Genomic DNA, 24,674 nt, shown 5'->3' on the forward strand with positions numbered 1-24,674 from the left:
GGCATGTGGGGTGCGAGTAGTTGGTGGTAAAGTTGCTCAGGAGGGATGGCGTGCCTCTCTCTGTTCTCTCACTCTTCTCCAAAGTAAATAAGTGCTAGCGGACTCCGTACCAAGTTAGAGACGCATCATCCCGGCCGGTGACGTCTTGAGAGCCGGTCAGTGACTAACTGAACTGCTATTGCCAAGGGTGTGTTAATAGAAGAAACTCTGCCTAGTATTGCCCTGGATGAGTCACATTTAAACAGAGACTCTCTAGTCTGTTAAAGGAAAAGCAGAAACGAGCCTCACTTTCCTTTTTTGTTGCTGGTTTTTTTTTCCATCCCACCCCTCACCTTTGCTCGCTGTTTTCTTCATCTTGTGCCAGGGCTCTATTGGCGGCCCGGCCCTGACTGGGCATTTGCAGAGCTGCCGTGCCCAGTGTGCTGTGATGTCACGCAGGGGACTCTGACTTCATGGCCCCGAGGAACAGGAAAGCAAGCCAGGCAGGGACTTTTCCAGCCACCCACGGTGGCTGTCACTAAAAACTGAGGAAGTGACGAAGCAGATGGCTTCTCCTACAAAGTTACCTCTTGTGATTTTTTGGCTGCTGAAGAAGCTGGGTAGTTGAAATGTGTATTTTCTGAAGAGCAGCACAGCTTCATTGTCAGCTGAAGTTCCTAATATCCAGCTGGGATTCACTGCAGGTGCTGAGGTTTGCTGGAAGGGCTCAGGTATTCCCCCTACTCCTGGGGCTGCTCTCATGTAGCCCTGGGCTGTTGTAAAGGCTTGATCTGAAGGAATTGGTAGTGCTCTGGTCAATAAGTAGTTAATTGCACAAAAGGCAGAGCAAGGTCCTCTGTTGGTAAAGTGTCTCTCTGAGAAGTTTTGCCTGTCCCTTCATGCTCTTATCATTTCTGTCTCTGTCCCAGAGGAACATCTGCTCTTCACAAGGAAACTCAGCTTCCTCTGTGCTCTGTGTTTCCGTAGTGCTCAAACAGCTTGGGAAGATGGGAAAACCAACCGAATTTACCCGAGATGCTTTCATGTTTGTTCAGAAGCCGAATGGGCCTTTTTGTTTTTTTCTTTTTAATGGGGGACAGGGTTGGGTTGGGCAGACAAGTTTGCAGCTGTCTCAGCCCCAGATTGCTTTTTTTCTTTCCTAGCTGCATCTACAGCATCTTCCCACTGCTGGTCCCAAACAGGCAGGAGCACAGTGTAGCCACACAGAGAAAGGGAGGGAGGGAAACCTGGTGCAAAATCCATCTGTGTACAAGTGTGGCTGAGAGCTGAAACTGAAGGCCACGGTCCCCCTGCCACCCCATTTTATAGGTAACCATGCACGTAACAAACCTGTGTCTGAAAATAAAGGTGCTTTGTTTCTCTTTGAATGAACAGCCCTGCGTTTGGGACTGTGCTGGCTGATGAGCTAACCCTGGGAGATGCCGCTGGCAGGAGCAGCTCTGCAGGTCACCTGGCAAGGCCTGTCCCAGTTCCCGTGAGCAGCACTATGGTATGAATGCTTCCGACTTCCTGCCACCAATGGAACCATCCTGTTCATCTCCAGTAAGCAGAAGGAAGGGGTTGAAGTGAAGTTTGTTTGGTTTTGCCTTTTTTGTGTGTGTCTCCAGTAAGTGGGGGGAGCATCCAACTCAATTCCTGTTTTTAACATTCTTCTGACATGATTCAAAACTAACCTGCTGTGCTGTCACCTGAAGTCTTCAATAAATGTGCAAAACCAGTGTTTGAGTGCTGATTACTGTAATCCAGGGCATCAGACCAGGTGAAAAGGAAAGCTGTGCCTTCTCAGTGATGTGTCTGATTGCACTGCATGCCTGGTTCCTCCCATCTCTTATTTTGCCTCTGTGGCCAGTGAAGGTGGCTTGAAAAGGAGAGCAGAAGGGTGTGACATGGTTGTCCCCCAAGCAGGAAGCCCAGCCCAGCATCAGCCCTTCTGTCCTGGCCTAGCTGCAGGGTGCTCCTGAGCTGTGAGAAAATACACCAGGGCTGTGATGCCTCTTGATGTCCTGTTTTTCAGTAGCTGAGAAACAGATTTGTAAGATGGTACTTAGCTTGGTTAGAAGAGTAGTTGTGTGCTTTCACTCCAAACTGTGAGATTTTTGGTGAGAGGCAGGGGAGTGCCTTACAGGAGGGGATGGTGCTGAATTTCAGGCCTGTTGAGCTGAAGGGACTCTTTGTGCTCTTCAAAGATTTTGTTCTTGTTTCAGCTCTTCATGGAGGGAATGGAACAGGCCTTACCCTTCAAGCATCACATGAAGAAGCGCCTGTTGTGTTCTGTCCATAACATATCCCAGTGTCAGGTGAGCCTCACTGCAGGAGCAAGCTGCTCTGTGAGGAATAGAAGGAGTACATGAATTGTTTAAGAGGAAGTCAGTTAGTTAAATGCAAGCAGGGACTTATATAATACATCCTAAAAAAAAAAAAGAAAGATTTCTGCTGGCAGGAGGTTCCATTGGGAGAGAAACTTGCTCATCCATAAACAAGAAAATTTCCCAGCCTCCTCTAGTGCTTTATGGTGCTTTTTTTTTTTTTTCCAGGGCAAGGTAGAATGCAGTCAGTCTGCACTCTGAGGTGGAGAAAGAAAAATCATCATAGGAGAGCAGACAATGCTCCCTGCATGGACACACACGCTGGTTCAAACAGCTCTTCCTCATCTGCAGTGAGCTATGCTGGGAGAAGCTGTGCAGCCAGGAGCAAGCAGCAGAGCATCTGTACACCACTCGGGGAGCAAAACCATCAGGCATTTTCTCCTCCAGACATTCACACCTTTTCTTATATAACTGGTGCTGAAGTATGTGCTTTAAAAGCTGCTTGCCAAATCCAGGGGCTTCTAGCACTCTAGATGAAATTGAGGGGGAAAAAAAAATTATCCAAACCCAAACACCCAGGAACTTGTACAAATATGTGATTGCAACTTGGGGATGGTTCAAGTGTCTGCAGCAGTGTTGCCCTGAAGAAACTGCACTGGCCTGGGGCAGTGCTGGCACCCAGACCACCATCTGATGAGGGTGGTGAGGAGCTGACCGTCCAGGAGAGAGGGGTGAGGAGCTGGGGGCCATTTTTCTTACACAATATTAAAAAAAAAAACGAACCCTAAAAAAAAAATCAGGTAGTGCAGCCAGGAAAAGGGCGCCAGGGAGGCTGGAGGTGGCTAAAATACTCTTCTGAATGGTGCCTTGTGCTGGCAGAACCTGCAGATTTATTAAAAAAAAAAGCCAACAAAAATGCAGGACTGCTCACCAGCAAAAAACAGGTAAATCCTTCACTTTGTGATTTTTGGATGGCACTGGAGCTAGCCAGGAGAAGCATCTGAGGAGAGAGAAGCTCTGAAGTCCATTCCTGTCCACTCCAGAGAAGGAAGAAGCTGTCCACGGTGCCTGAGGGACATGGGGACACGGGTCCCTGCACAGCCAGGCACAGCATCCTCGAGCCACCCTGCACGCTTGGATCCCTGCCTTGCCCGCGAGCCAGTTGTTCCCTCTCCAGTACGCGCCGTACGCTGGGCTGCTGGCTTGTTTTTTAAGGGAAAAAACAATAATTTATTTGCTTTGTTTTAATCTCATAACAATGGGTAATGGTAATTTCTTCCTACCACTCTGTAGTGGCCTAGAAAAGGACAGCATCATCTCCACTGTAGCAAGAAGGCTTGTCCCAGGGCATAAAATTTTAATTAGGAACAATCACGCAGCCTTGAAATGGGAATCGCGAGCAGCAAAAAAGTCAAACCATCAATAAAATATTCAATGGCAGAAATGTATTATTGACACAGGCTTTAGAGCAGCTAAAAGCGGGAGGGCGGGGCAGCGGGGATCGAGCCTCGCTGCGTTAAATAACAGGCGGGGACCCGCGCAGGCCCCCCGAGCCCAGGAATATAGGTCAGCCTGGGCTGGGAGCTCCCGAGGTAACACTGGAGTTTATTACCACCCACCTCTGCCCCACGTGCACCACAGCAGGGACTGAGGTGCTAATCAAAGTCATTTATTACCTTGTAAAACACTGCTGGCCTAGGCAGCAGCTGGGTGATGGTGGGTGGGACACAAAATGAAGAAAATCTGCAAAGAGCCACAATCTTGAGAGTTAGCCCCTGGTCACGGCCCTCTCGCTAGCCCCATGCCCGGTTATCAGTGGGGGGACACAGTTGATTTACTCTGTCTCCCACCCATGCAACAGTTCCAAATCCTGCATGCCAGCCAAGGGGCATCAGCTGAAGGGCCAAATCTGCTGTGATATATATTTTAAATCCTTATTTTCCACACCCTCCCACACCTCCCTCTAGGAAAGACTGGTGCTGGTTTGGCCTGTTATGATTGACTGAATCATGACTGAACCTACAAAACTGATAAATAATATATAATCATAACAGAGGGGAAAAAATCCTCCAGACATTCATATTAATTTCCTGCCCCCATTTGGAAGTACCATAGGTGATGACCCTTTTCTCTTTATTCTTGTTTATTTTGCAGAAGGCAAGGCTACAAACGTAACCCAAAAAATGAAAGATCCAGTTTTAAACCTGCAGAGGTCAGTTTTCTGGGATACACAAAGGATATCCCATGACACAGTGAAATCCAGCCATGTACAGGGAAAGTGGGTTTTCTAATCTGCTTTTTCCTCCCCTCCCCAAGCAGCACTGAAATGGTCTTTTTACACTGTCCATCACCCACTCCTTAGCAAGGCAGAATCTTTAAAAAACAAGAGTTAAAAAAAAAAAAAAAAAAAAGCACACAAAGCTCAAAAAGCAAACAAGCAGGGGAGAAACAGCTGCATGTAATGAACATATTTTTAACTAATTTTCCTTGAGATACACGATTTAAGGAGGGTGAGGAGGAGCTTGAAAAACAACCCACCCAAAAAGCCCCAAAAGCCCCAATTCAAAAAAGGCAACTTTGAAATTGCATCTCCCTACTGTGACAGCTCTCCAGGCATAACCTAAGACACAGCAGTACCAGTGGATCTCCCAAAATGCAAACTTTAATCCTTTAGTATTACTTGATCAGCCTGCTGGACTGTGGTGACACCTTGAAAATCAGCTTTGAGAGGGGAAGATGTCCCCAGGCACAAGAGCCCAGCAGAAGCTCAGGGGAGATGGTGATGGACAACAAGAGCTGGCATTCCTGGCTGCTGTTATCCAGCTGCAAAGAGGTTTGGAGGCAAATGGGAAATTTCCCCTTACCTGCTCCTGTCTGCAGCTGAGCACCACCCCCTTTGCCTCCTGTCCTAAAATGCTCTGAGCTGCTGCTGCTGCTGTGCATTATTAAAATGTTGCCATGTTTCATCCCAGAGATGGCCGCAGCTCACCGGAGACAAGCTGCATCCCCTGGCTGTAAAGCACTTCACGATTTAAAAAAAAAAAAAAAGAGAAAAAAAAAAAAAAAGGGGGAAAAAAAAAGAAAAGAGCACTGTGTGCATAAGAGTCAGTCAGTTATAAAATACTCACAGCTTTAATTCAGCAAATAGAAAGAGATGGCTCGGAATGGAAGAGGCAGCTGCGGGGTGCGCAAACCACTGGGACGCGTCCGGCAGAGACGGCTCACCCTGGCCACAAGAGCACACTCACACTCGCTTTGCTCAAATCCTTTCCCAAAGATTTATTGAAAATTGGATCTGCGGCACATGGGATTTACATTCGCAGAGGGAAGCGGGGTTTCACCGGGAACGCTGTGCCCAAGCCACATTTTCCGCATACGACGCACTGAAAACAGGCTCAGGGATCTCCCAGACAAACTCATCCCCTCCCCAAACCGCTTTGGTTTTGCAATTAAAATACCAAACAAGGTGCCCCACCGTGACAGATGAACAGAATGGTAACTACTGGCCATCGAGTTAAAAAAAAAGTTATCAGGGAAATGTCACCAATAGTATTTTGGTCCTGCTCCCCACTCACACCACCACCGGGGAAGGGCTCATTCTGCAATTTTTTACTTTAAAAAGAAGTTGAAAGATGAAATGAATTTAAGAAAAACAACTCCTGCTGTGTGCTTCCTTGAAGCATGGTCTGTGGCACCATAGAAAGTGGTTTCTCCTACAGGTTTCTTATAATATACATTAAAAAAAGACAAAAAGAAATTTGTCTTAAAACTGTTTTGGGCCTCCCTTGCCGCCAGTGAAGAGGCTATTTGTCATGGCCCCCCTTGCAGTGACGAGTTGCTGTGAAATCTGTTAACTTGCTCCATCCAGATGAGCCTCCTCGTGGGTCTCCACTGCAGCTTTGCTCCCCTAGTCAAAGGAACAATGACTTTTCCAAATGCACGATGGATTTTTTGAGGAAGCTATGCAGAATGGGTGCACTGCTGTTTTCTGTTCAATATAGAAACTACTTAAAAAAAAATAGAAGGGAGTCGCTTTCATCCTCAGGGGAAGAGGGCTGCTTTTTGAGATCAGTCTCTAGTTTTACTTTACAGTCTGTAAAAATATTCTGTCTGGCCATCCACATCCATTCACAATATAAAGCAGTAAAAAAAAATATAAAATATATATATATATATATATATATATCATATGGTTTATTTATACAGTTACACTTTGAAGGCAATTGATCCTCCACTGCCTGGGACCTTCTACCTCCAGATGCTCTGCCTGGTTGATACAACTGCAAGATAAGAGAAAAAAAAGCCACCTGAGCAATCCCACCATGGTGGGTGAGCACTTGCAAAAAGGAGAGTGGAAAACAGAATGTATGTGAGCACAAAGCCTGGACTGGGAGATGGGAGTGCGGTTGCTGCAGCGTCCTGATGGATGGGGGTGGACGTATTGGGCTGTGTGGAGGATGGCAAGAGGCTTTTGCTGGGGCAAAGGTGGCATGGGTGGGAGGAGGATGCCAGGGTGGACGTAGCATCACCACAGCAGGTAGGTGTCCCTACTACAGCTCTCTTTTGCTGCACCCACAAAACAGGTGCAAGGTGACAAAAGAGTCACAGGAGGTAGGAAGGGTTTTAGGATGAACTAGTCAATAATATGGAACAAAAGTAGCTCCGGTAAAAGCCAGGAGGCAAGTCCTCATCCTAACTGAGCAAGGCCTTAACCCTGGGGATACAGAGGGGCAGGAGAGGGATGAGAACCATCCTCCACAGCTCCTGACAGGGCAGAGAGCCAGGCTGCCAGTGTGTGAGCCCCTGGCAGCACAGCAGAGACTGCTGGAGTGTGAGCTTTGCGCTTCCTAATGGCATCTATAAATAGCTCTGGCCTCCCACCACCAGCACACGCTTGCTCTCTGCAGCCCATTTTGGGCAGCAAAAGCCTCTCCCCTCTTCCCAGCCATCCTCTGCAGAGCAGCTCAGGCTCCCAGGGCCCCAGTAGGACATACGCACCCTCGGGGCTCAGGCTGGACACCAGGGGCTCCGGCAGGGTCCTGGGATGGCCGAGGAGCTGCTTGGTGCTGACCTGGGGAGGCAAGTCTGTACCAGCGGTGGGAGAAAAACCTGCAGGATGGGGAAAAACATCCAGCTCAGGCAGGGCTCGAGCCTCCCAGGCTCGCTGGGCACAGCCGCTGCAGTGCCACAGGGCAGCCATGTCACCTGCTCCGGGTGCTCCAGAGGAGAAATGACCAGGTTCCTTCCTGTAAGAACCCCCCCGGCTGCCTCCTCTCACGCCTGTGAGGCTGCAGACAAGGCCCAGGGCACCACCTTTCCCTCGCCAAACACAGAAAGGTCATTTGTGGCCAGAGGATGTGCCCACCAGCCCACAGCCCCCGGGGACTGACGCCGGCCTTCAGCCACCTGCCTTCTGCTGCAGCCGCTGTGGTGACATGAGCAAGGCTGTGAAGGAAAGCTGCCTGCAGCCGCCTCGGCCCCAAGAGCAGCAACGCAGGATCCGACTCCCGTGCATGTCTGCGAGCAGCCCCCAGGCTTCAGTGGGGAGGAGGAAGGAGCCCCAGGGGTGAAAAATCTCTGAAACCCCGTGGGAGTGGTGAGCAACTGCCATGTCAGCACACAAACCCCCACCTGCCTAATCTCAGTGCCCAGGGGAGAAGTGGCCAGCTTTGGGGCTGACCCCTCGGAGAGGGAGGCAGGGAGCGGGCAGGGTCCCGCGGAGCAGCCCCCGCGGCCGAGCCAGCGGCAGTGTGCTGACCTCCGTTTCTCCGGTAGGCTGGCAGCTCGCACGGGCTGGGCTCTGCCTGGGCGTCCTCCTCGGACCGGGCCTGCACGACGGTCACCGTGGCCCCCGTCTGCTGAATAAACTGCTGCAAATTACACTGCCTCAGCTCCTTATTTAACTCCTCCAGCTCCTGGGTCTGGGCCTGCAAAACACACACCGAGCGGGGGACAGGGTGAGCCACACGTTCCCCCGTGCCCCCAGTCGGCCGGCAATCATCCGCTGGGGCTGCTCACCGGCTGGGGCTCACCCCAGCCCACACAGGGAACCTCAGGGGTACTGTGGCTCAGCCGCCCCTCTCTGAGGGCATACAGGAAGGGAGGTGCCCAGGCAACGGGGACGAGGATGACGCTGGTTTGGGAACAGCCCTGCTCTGCTGCATCTCCACAAGAGGGTGCGAGCAGCCATCAAACGCGCCTGCTGTGCTGGGAGTTGCCAAATGCAAATGAGATGCTCAAGGAAAGATGCTGAAAGCATGGACAGCCTGGGGAAAGCCTGGATAGAAGCTTCCCCGTTTTGCTCCAAAGGGACATGGTGGGTAAAAGGCAGGAGTCATGCAGCCCCTTGATCCTTGATGCTGGGAAGCTACAACAGGAGAGCTGGTGGGGCATCGCAGCTCATTCCCAGAGCTGCCATCTCCACACTGCACAGCCCCCCACCATGAGCCCAAGCCCTGAATGGTCAAAAGACTTTGTGCACAGGCACCACGGGAACCTCTGCTAAGCCCTTTGTGACTCCTTCATCCAAGATGACATTGACCCTTGTGCCAATGCCACCAACCCAACACGTGGATCACTTGCTCCAGCACCATTGTCTGTGCTGGAGTGAGGTGATGCTGTGCTCCTGGTGCAACAGTCAGAAGGAGCATTAGCCCAGACGTAGCTTGCACAGAGAGCAATGGGTGTGGGACCCTGCGCCAGTGGGGCAAGAGTGGTAGTGTCCCTCTGTAAGTGATCACTGCTGCTGAGAGCTGTGCACTGAGTCCCAAGATCACTGGGCAGGTGGAATAACCAACCCCACTCAACCCATAGGTCTAATGTGTCTGGAAAGCTGGTCCCGCCCCCTCCCCTCAAGATCTTACCATCCCATGGGGTGGCTCAACCCAGTCTTATCTACCTGTAGGTTCTTTTCAGCTTCCTCCAGGGCCTTCTCCACGCTGGCCAGGTTGCTCTCCAGCTGGGTGCCTTGCTTGACCTTGGCCTCCAGGTCCCTTTTCATTTTGGTGGCCATGTCCTCCAGCTCTATGGGGCTGGGCATAGAGATCTCCTTCCCCCTCTTGGCCCTCTCAGCCATCTCCCATTGGATCTCCTCCTGCAGGGCCTCAGTCCGGACACTCAGCTCATAGATTCTCTGGGTGTACTCCTCCAGGCTGGCCCGCAGGCTCCTCACCCGCTCCTGTCGCTCCCGCTCGCACTCCTTTTCCAGCCGGAGCTCACTCTGCCAGAACTCCTCCTCACCCAGCTCCGTCTCATTCCTCCGCACCACTTGCTCCAGATAGAGGATCTCATTCTCCTGGCCAGCAAGCCGGCTGCGCTCCCAGAGCCGTAGGTCCATTTCTAGCGTGTCTCCATGGGCCTCCAAGGAATGCAGCTGCTCCTGCTGCTGCAACACTCTCCTAAAAAGCTCCTCCTTGGAGGGCTGGACAACACCACCACCCTCCAAGTCTAGCCCATCCCGTGTTTGGTGCCTCCATCGGCTCACGGCAAATAGGTCGCTGGAGCCTGTCGGACCCAGGCTGAAGGTCATGGACTTTTTGGGCTCCCTGGAACGGGGTCCGTCTATGCTGGTGAGCCTGGGCTTGATGGGCAAGCTGGCCCGGATGAACGTCCTCTCGGGAGCCTGGGGAGAGCCCAGGAGGGGGCTCGAGGAGGGCCGCTCGGCCATGCTGGGGCCCGTCCGCCGCAGGATGAACTGCACATCGTTGGCATACTGCCCACACTTGGCCAGCGACTCCAAGGGACACTCCAGCGGCAGCAGCTGCCGCTCCTTCTCCCGCAGCTTCTGCACCAGCACATAGCGGCCCGTCTGACCTGCCAGGAGGAGGTGAGCACATCAGATCAGGAAAGCAGAGGCCAGCAGGGCTGTGCTCAGGCTGCTACCCCACAGGCAGCGCTGCTGGCATCCCCACCACCACAGAGCAAGACCTTCACCTGCCCAAGGACTCCTCTTCCAGGAGGAACCTGCAGATTGGGCACCCCCCAGCAGACGGAGATGGCTCACCAATGGCCCGTGCCAGGGCAATGACTACTTCTTGGCAGGTGGTTTGCTCCGAGACTCCACACACGACCCTCTGGATCCCATCCACCCAGACCTTCAGCTCCATCCCCTCAGCTGCTGGGCCTCAGGTGCTCTGGGTCATTGCAGGACAGGCTGCCTGTGGGGAGAAAACAAACCAGGTTTCCATCCCAAGCCACCAACAAGGAATACAATATGCTTTAAAAGCTGTGTCATTAAACCATCATCCCATGGGGTGAATCCTAGACCAAGGAGTTGTTTGCTGCCACCCTGTGCACAGATTGCACTTTTGCTGATGTTATTAAACGCTGATATTCATCTGCAAAGAAATTTTTTTTTTCAAGTGGGGACAGTGGGTCCAGATCTTCCTGTGGTGGGAAATGATGAGGTTTGTGTGTCTGTGTGGTGCCCAAAAGATGCCCAGGTTATTTCTGTTGTGAGCACAGACTTTTAATGGGTTTTATGGGTCTGGATTTTCACTGCAATTTCTCTGGAAATTTGACAGAGTGGCACTGAGGGATTTTCTAAACAACTTTGGAAAAGACAGATGAACTACTGGTGGCCCACTTTTGCAATGATCTAGAGGGAAGGAGCAGATACTGCACATTTTAATATTTTCATATTTACATCCATCTCAATTTATCAGAGAGAGATTGAGAAATTAAAATAAAGCCTCTTTCTGAACAAAGGCATGACCAAAGGTAGGGTTTTGGAAGGGTAGCCAGGCATAAACACCTATGACAAAGCCCAGGCTCTGACCAACACTGGGCCCAGCTCACCTCCCATCCAGTGGGTACTACTACCATAAAACAACACCTCTTAACCTGGGCACACCCAACTCCTGTCTCTTCCAGCAGCTCAACAACTGCAACTGGCATAAATTAAAAAAAAAAAATTAAGCACAAGCTGTAAAGAACTCAAATATTTGAGCTTACAGAGTTTTCAAACACCATGCAAAGATGTATCTATTTTCCCTGCTACAACACTGGTTTTGACGCTATCAGTCTTGTCTGAAAGTCCTGGATGGAGTAACACACACTAAATTTTCAGGCCTTCCATCCAGGGGGGTCACAAACTCCTTTCCCAGCTTCACCCGACTGGTCGCAGCCCCTCCCTCTGCTCCAGCTATCCCAAGTTTGCAGCCAGGCTGTGAGAAAGCTTGACCTTTGGTTAAACTCCACTTTTTCATTATTTTTTGTTGCCTACTTGAGTAATCAAAGGGAGGGCTTGAAGGGTCCTGTCTCCGGTGATGAGGAGTTTTAATCGTGGTGTGAGAAAGGCAAGGAGAAACCAAGGAGGACACGGCTTGGTGGGGACATTCTGCGCAGGTGCCAGGTCCTGCTGGTGCCACCTCCCTGCCCACCTCCAAAACACAGGCACGGAGCAGCCGTCACAAATACCTCAGCGCTGAGCTCATGTTTGCCTTGGCTGAGCCACCGGGGAAACTGTGGGGCTGAAGGACACCCTGGGTTCGGCCCACGTCCCTGTAAGCCCCAAACCACTAACATTTGCACGATATAAATTGGAACCTGCGTTTTGGCACCACTCCCCAGTCCTGTGTATTCAAGGCTGCCACTGTCCCCTGGCGTGGAGCAAAGTCCAGGTGCCACTGCGGCACCACCCAAATCACCCTGAAACCACTGCTGTTCACCACCCCAGCCTCCTCAGCAGCACCCCAACACCACAGCTGGAGAGCAACACACCCCACAGAGCACTCCCTACGCCCCCCTTCCCTGCCCAGGCACCAAGCTAGTCTCAAATCCAGCTTCTTGCGCCACAACCCAGGATACAGGGGCCAGGAGCTTAAGAATAAAGAAGAAAAGTAACCCAGCTCGTTGAGTCCCACTGAACAGTCTCACCTTGCTGCCAAGATCCGGGGCTGCCGAGCGCCGTGGGAGCAGGATGGCTGCGGGCACACGGTCCCGGGCACCTGTCTGGGTTCAAACCAGGCACCAAGCTCTGGCCCCGCCCTGGCCGGCCTTCCCGGCAATCATTTACCACAGCCCAGCCTGCGGCACAGCGCTGCCAACAGCCTGGGAGCAGCCAGCCCTGCTCCTCATGCAGGAGAAACCCCCCTGAAAGCAGCCAGGGCATAACCCCCACCATGTTCTCCAGCACCCCAAAATCTAATGGATTTTATTGCTTCCTTAGCTCCTTGCAAGCACAGGGGATGTTTACTGTAACCTCTGGGGGTTTGGGAGCTGTCTCCAGCTTGCAGCCAGATACAGGATGTTATCTGCCCCCTTGAAGCGGGCTGGGGGCTGCTCCCTTCCCTGCCTGCCCTCCCCCTGCCTTCTGGGGAGGATCAGCTCCCACTCAAAACCAGCCTCGCTGCCCCTCTTCCCCCAAATCCCTGGTCTCACAAGGGAGCAGAGAGGATGAAGGTTCATCGTTATCTGAGGGGACCTACAATGCTCCCTGAACCACTCAGTTCCTGCCTGGGAGGGACATCGCAGGCTGCCCTCAGCATCTCATCCCTAATACTCCACCATGACAGCCTCAATCTAGTTTAAAAAAACCAAATAAAACCCCATCAGGCAATAAACCTAAAAACATTCTCCTTGCCCCAAGCATCACCTTTGCTGTAACCTACTCAGTTCCTTACCATCACTCAAAACCACAGCAGCTGAGGGTGAGTCTCATTGCCCCACTTGCAAATAGACTCCCCTCTTAATGGGGTTCTCTGCCAACCCCCAGCATTAATAGTGGGAGCCCTTGATACACCACCAGGTAGGAGAAATTATGGGCTTTTTTTTTGGGCAAGAATTACTTTTCCTGGGGAAGAGCAGCTTCTCAGCAGAAGGCAGGTTTCCAGCTGCCTCTGTTTGTATTTGCCCCAGCAGGTCGCTTTGATCATGAACCCGAAGGGCAGGCAGCTGCCAGGCCCTGCCCCTGCTCCAAAACAGCACCAGGGAAGCCAGCAGGTGCCTGTGGGTGCCAGGACACATGACTGCTGCTCCCAAAGGCCACTTATTTTATTCTAAATAATTTTTATTGGAAGCAGATTAACAAAATGACTAATTTTCTGTTCCCTTTCCCCATGTGATGGGTCCTAAATCTGAGGGTAGGGATGATTCATGCCATGACTTCAACAGATTTCCTGACTGAAAGTCAGAATTTCAAAAGCTGACACTAGAAAAATTTTTTTTAAAATTAAACATCTCAGATCCCGCAGCTTTATTTTAATTGCTGGCACTGCTATCTCCCAGCCTCCCTGAAACTGTCAGGCTAAAGGAAGTGGAGAAGAAGGAGTATTTCTGCACGTGCAGGAGGATGCACCTCTTGCTCCTGGAAACTGCCATCCTGATGGCTGCTGGGACTCACAAGGGTCTGGTGACTTCCCCTGGACCTGAAATAGTAGAATATTGCCCAGTCACCCTCCTCACAAAAGTGAAGACCGCTCCTGATTTGTAGGGCCAGCTGCCATGTCCCCTGTGGGGTCTCTCAGAAGCTGAGACAGCACCTTCCAGCCAAGGAGTGCAAGCATTTTGCAGGAGTCTAATATGTTTTGCCACACACAATAATAACAATTTTTTTCAAAATCTGTTTCAGAAAAAACTCATCCATTTTGCACCCAACAGCAAGGCCTACTGCAACCCAAATATTAAAGTACCCCAAACATCTCTATCACAGCTGCTAAGAAGGAATATCTGGGACCAGCATAAAGGTTTTGAGATGGGCAACCTGCCAGCACTAAGGCTTCACCCATTTTTGCAGGTTCACTCACCTCCCTCACTGTGTCCACCCCTGGCAGGGAGCTGGGTACAGGGCCAGGTGGCAGGAGAGGAGCACCACAGGGAAGGCTTCCAAGAAAGCCTAATTGAAAGTGAAAGGAATCCAGAAGACCAGCCTTTCGTGTCAGGGTTTGGGCTGAGGGTAGGGGCATAAAGACTCATAGTTAATAAACTGCATTAGTACTTGAGAGCAGGCTGTGATGAGCCTGCCATCTGTGAAGCACCAAGGTGTCCATGGGGACCAGCAGCTTTGCATCCCTCTGGGTGCAGCCCAGGAAAATGCTGGGGTACTCTCAGTTGTTTTATTTCTTCTTTGAACCTGACCCTCTGGCTCCTCTCCCACCCAGTGCCAGGGGGATGCTCATCCCAGCTGTGTGCAGACACCCCAGTAAAAACCCAACCCAGCACATGAGTAAGCAGCAGGTGGGGAGGGGAGGGCTGGCCTGTGCTGCCACCGTCTGTGCTGGGGCGCTGGCAGGCTGGCTGTGACTCACTGCCCTGCTTCAACTGCTGCAGTGACACATCCAGCAGCTATTTAATACTTCCTCAAGGTTCTCCCTGCTCTAAGCACTGGGGCCAGCTGCTGCACCAAAGGGGAGAGATGGTACTTGCCCATCTGCTGAAACCTCTGGTGGGGCAGAAGCCTCCCTGTTACTCTGGTGAGATACACAGAGAAGATCCATAAATAACTGAAGCCTCCTGACAACAACTGCAGCAGGTTGGAAGGGATGGGACATGGTCCAGGTTTCCCTCCAGACCACAAACTGTGTCCTCCTGCCTTGGGACCCTCTTTTGGAGCGACATCACCTGCCCTTGGCTAAGCTGTTACAGGGACTGAGCAGTTCTGCTGGGCTCTCCATGCCATGTCCATCCCAAGACAGAAGGCAATGCCATTGTCAGGGCTGACCACTGGCTGGTCCAATGCTGAGCACGGATCAGCTATGGCAAGGTCTGATGCCGTGGCACATGCCAGACTGCCAGCTCCCTTGCTGGGCAGAGATCACCATCCACATCTCTGAACAAGCAGTCTGTGCAGCAGAGTCTGGCAACCACCCACAGTCACTGCTACTGCAGCTGGGAGCACCAAGCAAAGCCCCAGCCACTTGGTGCACGACCTTTCCATCAATCCAGCTTGACCTGAGGATGCCCTTCCACCATTTCAGCCTGTCCTGAGGATGCCAGCCCCAGGATCCTGAAGGAACACATCCTCTGGCCCGGTGCAAGGCAGCCAAGAGGGTCACCTACCAAAGGCAGCAGGGTCCTGTCCTTCGGCACGGGGGCCATCAGGGTGCGGCTGGGACGCTCGCAGCACGGAGCTCCAAACTGGAGCAGCAGATGGGTTACTTCATCCCGGCACAAAGAACTGACAGGGGTTAAACAAGCTCAAGAGGTGACAAACAAGTCCTACCAGAGTGGTCACAGCCCAGAGAGGCAGCTCTTCATCCTTCCACCATCACAGGGAGGGTGTGCAAGTTCTTCTCACACCCCAGGCCTAAGGAAGCCACCAGCCCTTACACAAGGTAGTCACAAGTACCCAGGAGCAAGGAAGCAGCCAGCATGGGGCTCTAATTCACACCCAAGCAGCTTATTTAGGGGTGGCCACAATAGCACCATATCCTCAATTCACCCACCATCCCCACTCTGACATGTTGTGCCTGACAGAAAGCCCTAAAAATTGGCAAATTACCAAAATGGTAATTTAACCTGAAGGTGCACTTTCACCAGAGATGTGTGGACGAACCCGAGCCCAAACACCCCCCAAGGGTCTGCTGCCTTTCAATAGCAAGCAGCTTCTGCTGGGGGCATCCCACAGCCCATAATGCACACTTGGCATCAGCCAAAGTTACATCCGTGTTTCAAGGGCTTTTTGCACTAAAGGACATCAAAAGGAAAACTATGTCTTGTGGCATTTGCATGCTGGAGAGCTAAAGCATGATTTGAGCCAGAAATCACAGACCACCACCAAAATCCTCTGGCAATCCAAGGGGGCACATGTCCCACACAAGGATCTTGCAATCTTGCAGGAACTGCCCAAAGAGATGGATTTCTGGAGAGCCATAAGCACCACACCAGCAAACTCCCATTAACAGAAAAATAGAGGCTTAGAGATTTTCTGCTCCACTTCCTCCCAAAAATTACAGACCCATGCTAACATGCCTGAGGAGGCTGGCCAATGTTGAGCAGGGCAGGAAGAGTCAGGTACAAATCCTGCCCAAGGCTGTGACACAGAATGGGGACGGTCCTCAGGGTGATGGCCTTCGGCAGGGATTTAGGGAAGGGAGGCTCGCATCATGACTGGTGTTAAAGAAACTCACTGCATGCCATCTCCACCTGCCAGGATTTCTGCTTTTCAACCCAAGCTTTTGGGTCTGCTACAGCATCAAATCCACAGGGAAAGAGAAGAAACAGAAACAGCACTGTGAAGAAGCTGGGAGACCTTTTCTCCCTCTTAGACAAGATTAAGATTTGTGGCCATGCCAAGTCAGCATTGAGAATCATATGAAAACATCTAGAATCACAGCCAGTGACATTTTAGGGATGATTGCTAGTCAGTCCACCTCACAGATGAGCCACCAACCAAAAGCTCATTATAAATTAAAAGCAGCAAAAACATCCCTCCACCTACTGCACACACTCACATTACAGCGCTTCAGCCTGGAAGCGGAAGGATCATCTTTCACACCTGCATGCATCATATTTCTCCCCTGCAGCACTAATGGCTACTGTCCGTGGGGGGAGAGCTGGCAGGGCTGGCTAGGAAAAAGCCTGCCCTAAACAGGAAGGTTTGCAAGGGAACCATTAGCAGCACCTGCTATTCCTGTAACCATCACCATCACTCCCAGTCCCACATGTGAAGAGTGACTTCATGGAAGCAGCTGGAAATAAATCCGTAGGTTCTTCCCAAGGGGGAGAAGAAAAATTAGCAACAGTGTGTAGATTAGAGGGGAAAGAGGAAAGGCTTTTGCACTCCCATGCTCTTTTCTTTCTTGTGCAATTGAGTGCACCCTGATGCCATGCCCAGGATGGACCCAGCTTTGCCCCCAGTACAGGGGCAAGACTAGGTCTAGGGTATCTTGGGGCTCTAGGTTGATCTAGATTAGGTTCATCATCTTTAGGGGATGAATCCAGCTCCTAAAAGGCAGGCTCTGAGGGGTACTTGCCCAAGCATCCACACAAACACAACCATGGCACTCATATGCCAGCAGGTCCAGAATCCCTGCTGTGTTCATCTTCCACAGCAGTCAGTCATCAGGGAAAGCATGATGCAATTTGTGAGTTATTACACACAGTCCATTCCCCAAGTCGGAACACAGCTTGTATTTCTCACCACGCACAGAACACAGAAGCAATCTTGAGAGGCAAGAGCCTGCTCAGGCCTTGGGAATACTCCTTCCCAGCCAAAGAAAACTTCCATTCCCCCCACCTTCAAGGGCAGTACCCAACCAATGAGGTCTCTCTCCCAGTGCCTCCAGAAGAGCCAGAAAGGACCCTCAAAGTGCAGCTTCCTTGAGATGCTCACCCAGCCCAGCCCAGGGGATGATGTTGATAATACAGGCAGAGACAGACACTCTTCCTGTCTCCTGTCAATTAAGCAAGAATTTCATCCCCATAGGATTACAGGAAAATTCAGGCTCTGCAGCTGTCCTGCAAGTAGGACCAGGGACATAAAAAAGCCAAATGACCTACAAATGTTTTCCCTCCAACCGGCCTCCCAGCCTCTAGAAGCGCTGGTGTCAGACATCAGCAATCCTCTTTCCATTTCAATTCTCCTCCTACAGGAGAGGGTAATTAACAAGTTAGCAAATGCACAACCAGAGATAAACCTTCCAGATTTTATTCTCCACTTTCAGAATAACTTGCAGTTTCCTATCCTGCTTCAGAAAGCAGCCACATGTCAAGGACATAGTGCTGGGTGTCCAGAGTAGAGGATGCACAGATGAACATGCAGGTGCATGCTGTCATGGATATTTATTTATAACTTTGCAGGATTAAAAAGGATTTTAATGACCCTTTGCAGAGAGCTGAATAGGCTCCTTTCTCTCACATGCTCAGACACAAAGACAAATAAACAAGAGATTCAGAATGAATCCTGGCTGAAACCTTTGATAAGACCCTAGGGTATTTTAGAAGTCTCTGCTTTCGCACTACCTGGCACATGACTAATTAGGTGGAGGTGCTATCAATCACTGCCTGAACCCACCCAGAGACAATAAGCTCTTTAAGGCAGTAAAATCATGGCATATCTCTGGAGAGGCAAGTGCATCTGGGACATCCGTCCAGGGGTACAAATCACAGTCCTACAACAAGAGAAGGAAATCACGGCTGCACGACCAACCAATCCCCCCAGCTGCCTTGCTGGACTTTTGGCTGAAGGGGTTTTAATGCCAGCAAAGGATTCCATCCCTTGCTCCATACACAGGTCCAGCACTTAATGACACCTGAAGGATCAAAATGGAATAGGAACATGAGCTGGGGACTGGGCCAGCACTCCTGCCTGCACAGAGCGGGAGACAATAAAAATACATTGTTTCTTCTGAAGCATTTAGGGACTTAATCCTCATGCAGCTAATGCTCACATGGGCTGGCTTTGGGGAAATAAGTACTTTTGAACTTCCTAGCCCAACTTCTTTATAATCAGCAGGTCATTAAAAAGCCAAATGAACTCAAAGAGGACAATACCAAATCCAATGTCTCAGCCCAGACAACCCTCAAACTGCATTAAAGCAGTCAAAAAAAATTCTTAGAAGGAGTTTTAAGGGACAGCTAGTCCTCAGCATGCAGCATCAAAGATTCAAAGCCATGTTTCTAGCACCTCCACTCCTGGGTCCCAATGATGCTTCCCTTCCTGAGTGGGAAAGCAAATGCCCTTTTCCAACATATAATGGCAAGTTTGCAAGATTTTTAAAATACTAGAAAGAGCAATAGAAAGGTCTTTAAAAAACAACAAAAACACAAACAACTACAAGAATCCTTTATGCACAAGCACCTATGCAGAGCCACTTCTTTGGGACGGGACCCCAAGGACTTGACAAGTTGCCCTGAGAAAGTCCCATCCCAGAGGGATCAGGGCAGGGAGAAGAGGAAGGAGAGATGACCTCAGAGCAAGCCTGGGAAACACCTAAATTTCTACAGGCACAAACCATCAAGCAAAGACCTGGGCACACTGCTCAAGAGTCCAGGGAGACCACGAGCTGCTCTCCGACAATTAAGCTGCTCCTCGGAGAAGAGTGCGTGTGCGTTTGTGCCGCAGGAACCAGCCCGCACCGATCACAACATGCAACGAGGTCCACTCAGCATTCCCACCACAAGTATGTTTGGCTCTTAGCAGAAAGGAGCGCTGACACCTCCAAACATTGCCAGAACTTGGAAGAGAAAATAAAAATTGGCAAGTGAGAACAGCAACCACAAAGCCTCCAAAAAAACCAGCACAACCCATCTTTATTCTTATGAAGAGATGCCTATGGTGTTTATCCAACCTGCTGCACTCCACCAGCTGCCTCAGGCAAGCATCCAGAGGCAGAGACCAGCTCCCTGCTGCACACTCACATTTCCTGGGGAAAGCATTGTTCACAGCAGGAATCTTTAAACCAGCAAGAACCCTACAAGTGCTCTCCCTGTCAGACAGCTTCACAACACCATCTGGGTGCCAATGGTTTACCCGGGCTGGCAGGAACAACAGGGAGCAAAGGGGAGGCTGCCACTCACTGGGCTTCCCTGCCAGCACAGCTGCTCTCCTGCAGGATGCTCTAGGTACCTCCAAAGTCCCCACTGTGCTCAGGAGTGCAATGCTGGGTCTAACACCACAAAGGACATCCGTGGGAGGCTCTGGACCCCAAAGGGCTGTTGAAAGCACTGTGACATTCCACTGTCATGCAGGAGGCACCTGAGAGGACACAGGAAGTGTTGAGCATGAGGCTCCAGAGATGAAGACCTCCAGCAGGATCTGTGTGCTGTAGCAGGGTTAGGAAGTAGCAACAAAAGAAGCCTTCATGGCAATTCAAGAAGCCTTTATGCAATTGTCCTATGTGTTTGGTTAAGAAGGGTTTCATGTAATTTTCCCCCCTCCCTGTGCCCTCCCTCTTTTTTTTTTTTTTCTTTTTAAAGCAACAAGTTATTCTAGATGACTAGCCTGGGGGCAGCTGGAAGCACCCCAACCCTCAAGAAAGTTCTGACTCCAGCCCATAAAAAGACAGACAATCAGCCACTTTTAGGAGCTCCTGAATTTGGCATCTGAAAAATGGAAGGACATAAAAATGTTAGCAGTCCTTTATAACAACAGGATTCTGTGAAAAACCTTCAGTGGGGCCAAGCTTAAGCTTTAATTTGAATACACAGGTTTGCAAGGGCATAGACAAGCTGGAACAGATGGAAGAACATCCTTTAAAAAGATGCTCTTGAAAACAATGCATACACACAGAGCTGAAACCTAAAGTGTCCCTCATACCTTTATTTAGACTTGGGCACAGAGCAACCCATTGTCAAACAGCACCTGGATTTCTCCCTGCTCACCACAGCACCCAACCTCGCATGACTCCAGAAAATACTCTTCTCTGAAGCCTTGGCACACACATCACTGCCTCCCAGCCAGGAAGGATTAACTCTTTGTCTGGAACTGCTCCCAAAGCATTCCCTCCCCAGCACACGGAGAAACAACAGAACATGGGCGTAGGTCAATTCTGTGCCACCACTGGAGGGTTTTCCTATTGAAGATGACATGAACAAGACAGGACAGAGAGATGATGAAAACCATGAAAAGGATGAACCAGTGTGGACCATGCAGATGCACTCAAGCAATATTTCCTTGCAGCACGTGGTGACAGTGAAGGCAACCACAGGATACATCTCCACTGCGGAGGTGGACAGCACACACGTTGCCAGATTATTGCTCAGGTCTGCCTCTTTAAGACCTGGGTAAAACTAATTTCCATGTCCCTCTCACACTCATTTGCAAAGAGTTTTATATTTTAGAGCAACTGGCATGCCCTTGCAGGGAAATAGTGCAGGACCCTGGGAACTGCAGTGCTCAAATGCTGTGAGTGCTGGGCACCTGCAGGTGCTGCAACAACTTTGTACCACACGGTGGAAGAAAGGCTTCAGGAAGATGTGTGCACTTGTGGCAGCTTCTGGATTTCCACGCCATTTCTTTCGAGAAGGCATGGGGAAGCCAGCAGAGGTATGTGGAGAGGGAGTCCAGGCATCGTGCTCAGGCTCCCCCAGCAGATAAACGGGGATGTGGGAGGATTCCTGGCATTCCAACGGCATCAACAGAAGGTAAGAACATCCCCCCTTCCCGAGAAGACACCACCGGCACTGCCTGATAAGGAAAACAAGCAGCGTTTGGAAGACGCTTCCCACTCCTGCCCACTGCAGATACAGCGTGTGCTCACGGTTTGCTCTCGTCTCCCTAGGAAGAGCTGCAATTCCCGCCTGCTCCCCGCAGCGCTGCCCCTCGAGGAGAGCTGACAGGTGTGTGCAGCGCCGCTGCCCCGTGCCGGCAGCCGCCCGGCCCCACATCTGACAGCGGCGCTCTGCCGTTCGTGCTCCCACACGCTGCCGGGGCCCGGCGCCTGCCCGGCAAGTCCCGGCAGAGCGCGGCCCGGGCCCTCCCCGTTAGCACCGGCATCCCGGGGAGCTGGCCCGGCTCGCGGCGAGGAGGAGCAGCCACAGCTCCCGGCTCGCCTCTTTCGACCATTTCTCACGAGTTTCCGCCTGATTTCTCCTGAAACAGCCATCCCAAGGGGAGTGCCATGGGCTGTGCCTGAGGCAGCCACTCGGAGTGAGAGGTGCACGGCTGTGACCCTTTCTTTTGTACAATACCCTTGAACCCACGTTTGGGTTTTTAACCTGCACTTACAAAGCGCTGTTGCAGGGCAGGGAAAAAAAAAAAAAATCCAGCAGAGGAGCTCGGTGTCCCGTTCCCCCCCTCCTCCTCCCCGCAGCAGGCCACAAGTGGAGTTACGAAACAACCTGCCAACCTGCCGGCAGAGTTCACGGAAGGCATCAGAAGTATGCGGCTGGAGCCTGGCTCTTATCGAGGAATTTAACCCCTCTCCTCGGGGAGACGGAGACGTCTCTGAAGGAAGAAAGGACGGGAGGTTTTGCTCCACGGATGCGAGGGGAGGAGGCTCCTGGCACGGCCATCTGAGACCCCCACGCCACCTCGGCTCCTCCGCTGGGGGCTCTGGGCAGCGTTTGCAGCGCCGGCGGGGCCGCTGCTGCCAGCGGGGCCCGGCTGCACCGTGCTGGTGGCCGGGGCTGCTGGGAGTGCCTCGGCAGGCGGGAGGCAAAGCCACCCGGTTGCTCGACCGACCGGGACGCGACAGGGGCGGCACCGGGCAGGTGGCAGCGGGGCTCGGGTCTCGCCAGTGCCGAACGCCGCTCCCCGTCCCCCCGGCCCGGGCTCTCCTTACGGGATCCGGGGTTACTGCGGCGCCGTGCCCCAAGCCAGCTGCTCGCCGCCCCTGCCCCACTTGGCAGCCCCGTGGGGCTGTCCCCTCCCTGGCGGGCCCTGCCAGGCGGGCGAGGCCCCGGCTGCCCCGGGGACGGCTCTCTCCGCGGACACCCGCGGCCAGCGGCCCCGCCTCAGCCGCAGCCCCCCTGCTCGGGGCCGCTCCCGGCGGTACCGGCCCGGCTGCGGCAGGGCAGGGCCGCGCCCGGTGCTGCAAAGCAGCGGCAGCTCCTGCCCGGCCCCGCCGCGCCCGAGCGCACTCACCTGCCGCCGGCCCGGCCACGGCAGGGCGGCCGCGGCTCCGGCTCCTCTCCTGGGCGGCTGCAGCTCCGCTCCGCTCCGCCCGCCCCGCAGCGCGGAGCCGCGCCGGCCCCAGCGCCGCCCTCCTCGCCCCGCCCCGCCGGCCCCGCCCCGCCAGGTGAGCGCCGCCCCCGCCAGGTGAGCCCCGCCCCACACGGAACTCCCCCGCATCACCTCGGCTCTTTAAAAAAAAAGTCTGAAATTCTCCTTAAAAAAAATAATCTTAAATTCTTTTAAAAACTCCCCCCAAAACCTTAACATCTTCTTTTTAAAAAAAGTCATAAAACATCTCTAAAAACCCAACAGATTAAAAGTCTCGTTTTAAAATAAACCCTTAAATTCTCCTTCTTATTTTTTTAAGAACTCATAAATTCTACATTTTCCCCCTGAAGTCTTAAACTCTCCAATAAAAATAAAACTCTTTAAAAAACTTTTAAAAGTATTGAATTCTCATTTTATTTAGAAAGGTTATTAATTTATATTTAAAAATCTGAAAACATTATCATGTTTTTTAGAAGAACACTTAAAATCTCCTTTCCTAAAAAGAAACCAAGCAAAACCACCCTGTACTTCCCTATCCCTGACTCCTGGCTCCGTGGGGCTGTATGGGCGGGCTCATTCCCACCTGGAAGTGCTCAGCCTGTCTGCAGCAGGGCCCAGACCTCCACCTGCCCCAGCAGGTCTCTGGGTAGAGCAGAGAAAACAGCTCCTTTCCAGAGAGGAGAGCTTGCCCTGGTGCACGAGGAGGGTGCAGCCCTCGAGCCCCGTGCCCTTCAGCCGGCCGGGGGCTCAGAACGCCCTGAACCTGCAGAGAGATGACAGCAGGGAGACAGGTTCAGCCGGTTTTGGAAGAAGCAGGTGTCTGCTGCCATGCTGGAGGCTTTGGAAACTTCTCACCTCCTCTCTCAGTCAGCTTTTCCCATTCTATGTCTCAAAAAACCCACCTGAAATCTCCCCCCACCCTGCATGCCAATGTCCTTCCTCCATGGTCCCCCAAGCAATGGGGATGGCTATGATGGCATCAGAATCCCATCCTCACGGTCTCTACTGGTGCAGGTGCTCCAGCGAGACCTGAGGAGGTGAAGGTGCTCAGCAACCCCAGTGCCAGACACACAGTTACGTTTATATTTCTTTATCCAGAACATCTTGTGAAATGTCCCACTACTCACGAGAAAGGATAACCCACCCATTGGACCCTGGATCCCAAGGTGACTGCTCCAAAACAGATCTCAGGTTTACTGCTCCACCACAAAATCTGTGCCAATTTTAACCTATGGTCAGAAAAATCCCCATCTCATGCAGGCCTTATGATATCCTTATCTAGGATTTATGATATCTTTAACTACTCCCTTCTCCACATGGAAGCTGCTGGGACTAGGAGGTGATGCAACACACAAGTCCGTAGCTGTCACTCGGCAGCTTTAATTGGATTTTTAAATGAAGTTTTCTGTTGTTCTGACATATTCCTCATAATTAGGATCTCCTAAAATCAGATAGTACATCTGGTGCTCCGTAACACAGGCCATGCCCTGGAGACCTTACAGCACAGGAGGAACAAAGATCTATAAAAGAAAACAACAAAGGCTGTTCTCAGGAGATATGTATCTTATTTAATAGGTTGGACAGTCTTCTGAGATCCCAATCAGATACAAGCTGAGCAGAGGCTCATTTGCCACTAGCAGGGATGGTTGCCTTTCTTTTAAGAAAAGATTTTGAGTTTTAAATCTTTCTACCTTAAGTAGGTTGTAAAAAGATTGGAAATCTCTTTTCACTTGTAAAATTATTACTGTGAAAAATAAATAAACTGACTCTGTCTCACTGTCTGCATGGTCCCTTGATTCCTCATCCTATGAAGAGTTCTCCACACC

At 51.6% G+C, this 24,674-nt stretch overlaps 1 protein-coding gene across 3 annotated transcripts in view; it reads right to left on the minus strand.

The window, feature by feature from the left end:
- Positions 1-5,635: 5,635 nt before the first annotated feature.
- LOC131559126 (ras association domain-containing protein 8-like) overlaps positions 5,636-24,674 on the minus strand; it is a 33,644-nt gene continuing 14,605 nt past the window's right edge. The window contains exons 1-6 of one of the 3 annotated variants that reach the window (XM_058807377.1): positions 22,771-22,847; positions 10,309-10,462; positions 9,205-10,118; positions 8,065-8,233; positions 7,305-7,415; positions 5,636-6,586 (exon numbers count right to left, since the gene is read on the minus strand). In XM_058807377.1, the coding sequence (XP_058663360.1) occupies positions 6,555-6,586; positions 7,305-7,415; positions 8,065-8,233; positions 9,205-10,118; positions 10,309-10,411 (1,329 nt within the window). In that variant the 5' untranslated portion in view covers positions 10,412-10,462; positions 22,771-22,847 and the 3' untranslated portion in view covers positions 5,636-6,554. Of the gene's footprint in view, positions 6,587-7,304; positions 7,416-8,064; positions 8,234-9,204; positions 10,119-10,308; positions 10,512-22,770; positions 22,848-24,674 lie in introns of those variants that run through there. The other 2 variants (XM_058807376.1, XM_058807378.1) reach the window with 2 other exon arrangements.

Source organism: Ammospiza caudacuta, chromosome 6 (assembly GCF_027887145.1).
Source record: "Ammospiza caudacuta isolate bAmmCau1 chromosome 6, bAmmCau1.pri, whole genome shotgun sequence".
NCBI classification, from domain to species: Eukaryota; Metazoa; Chordata; class Aves; order Passeriformes; family Passerellidae; genus Ammospiza; species Ammospiza caudacuta.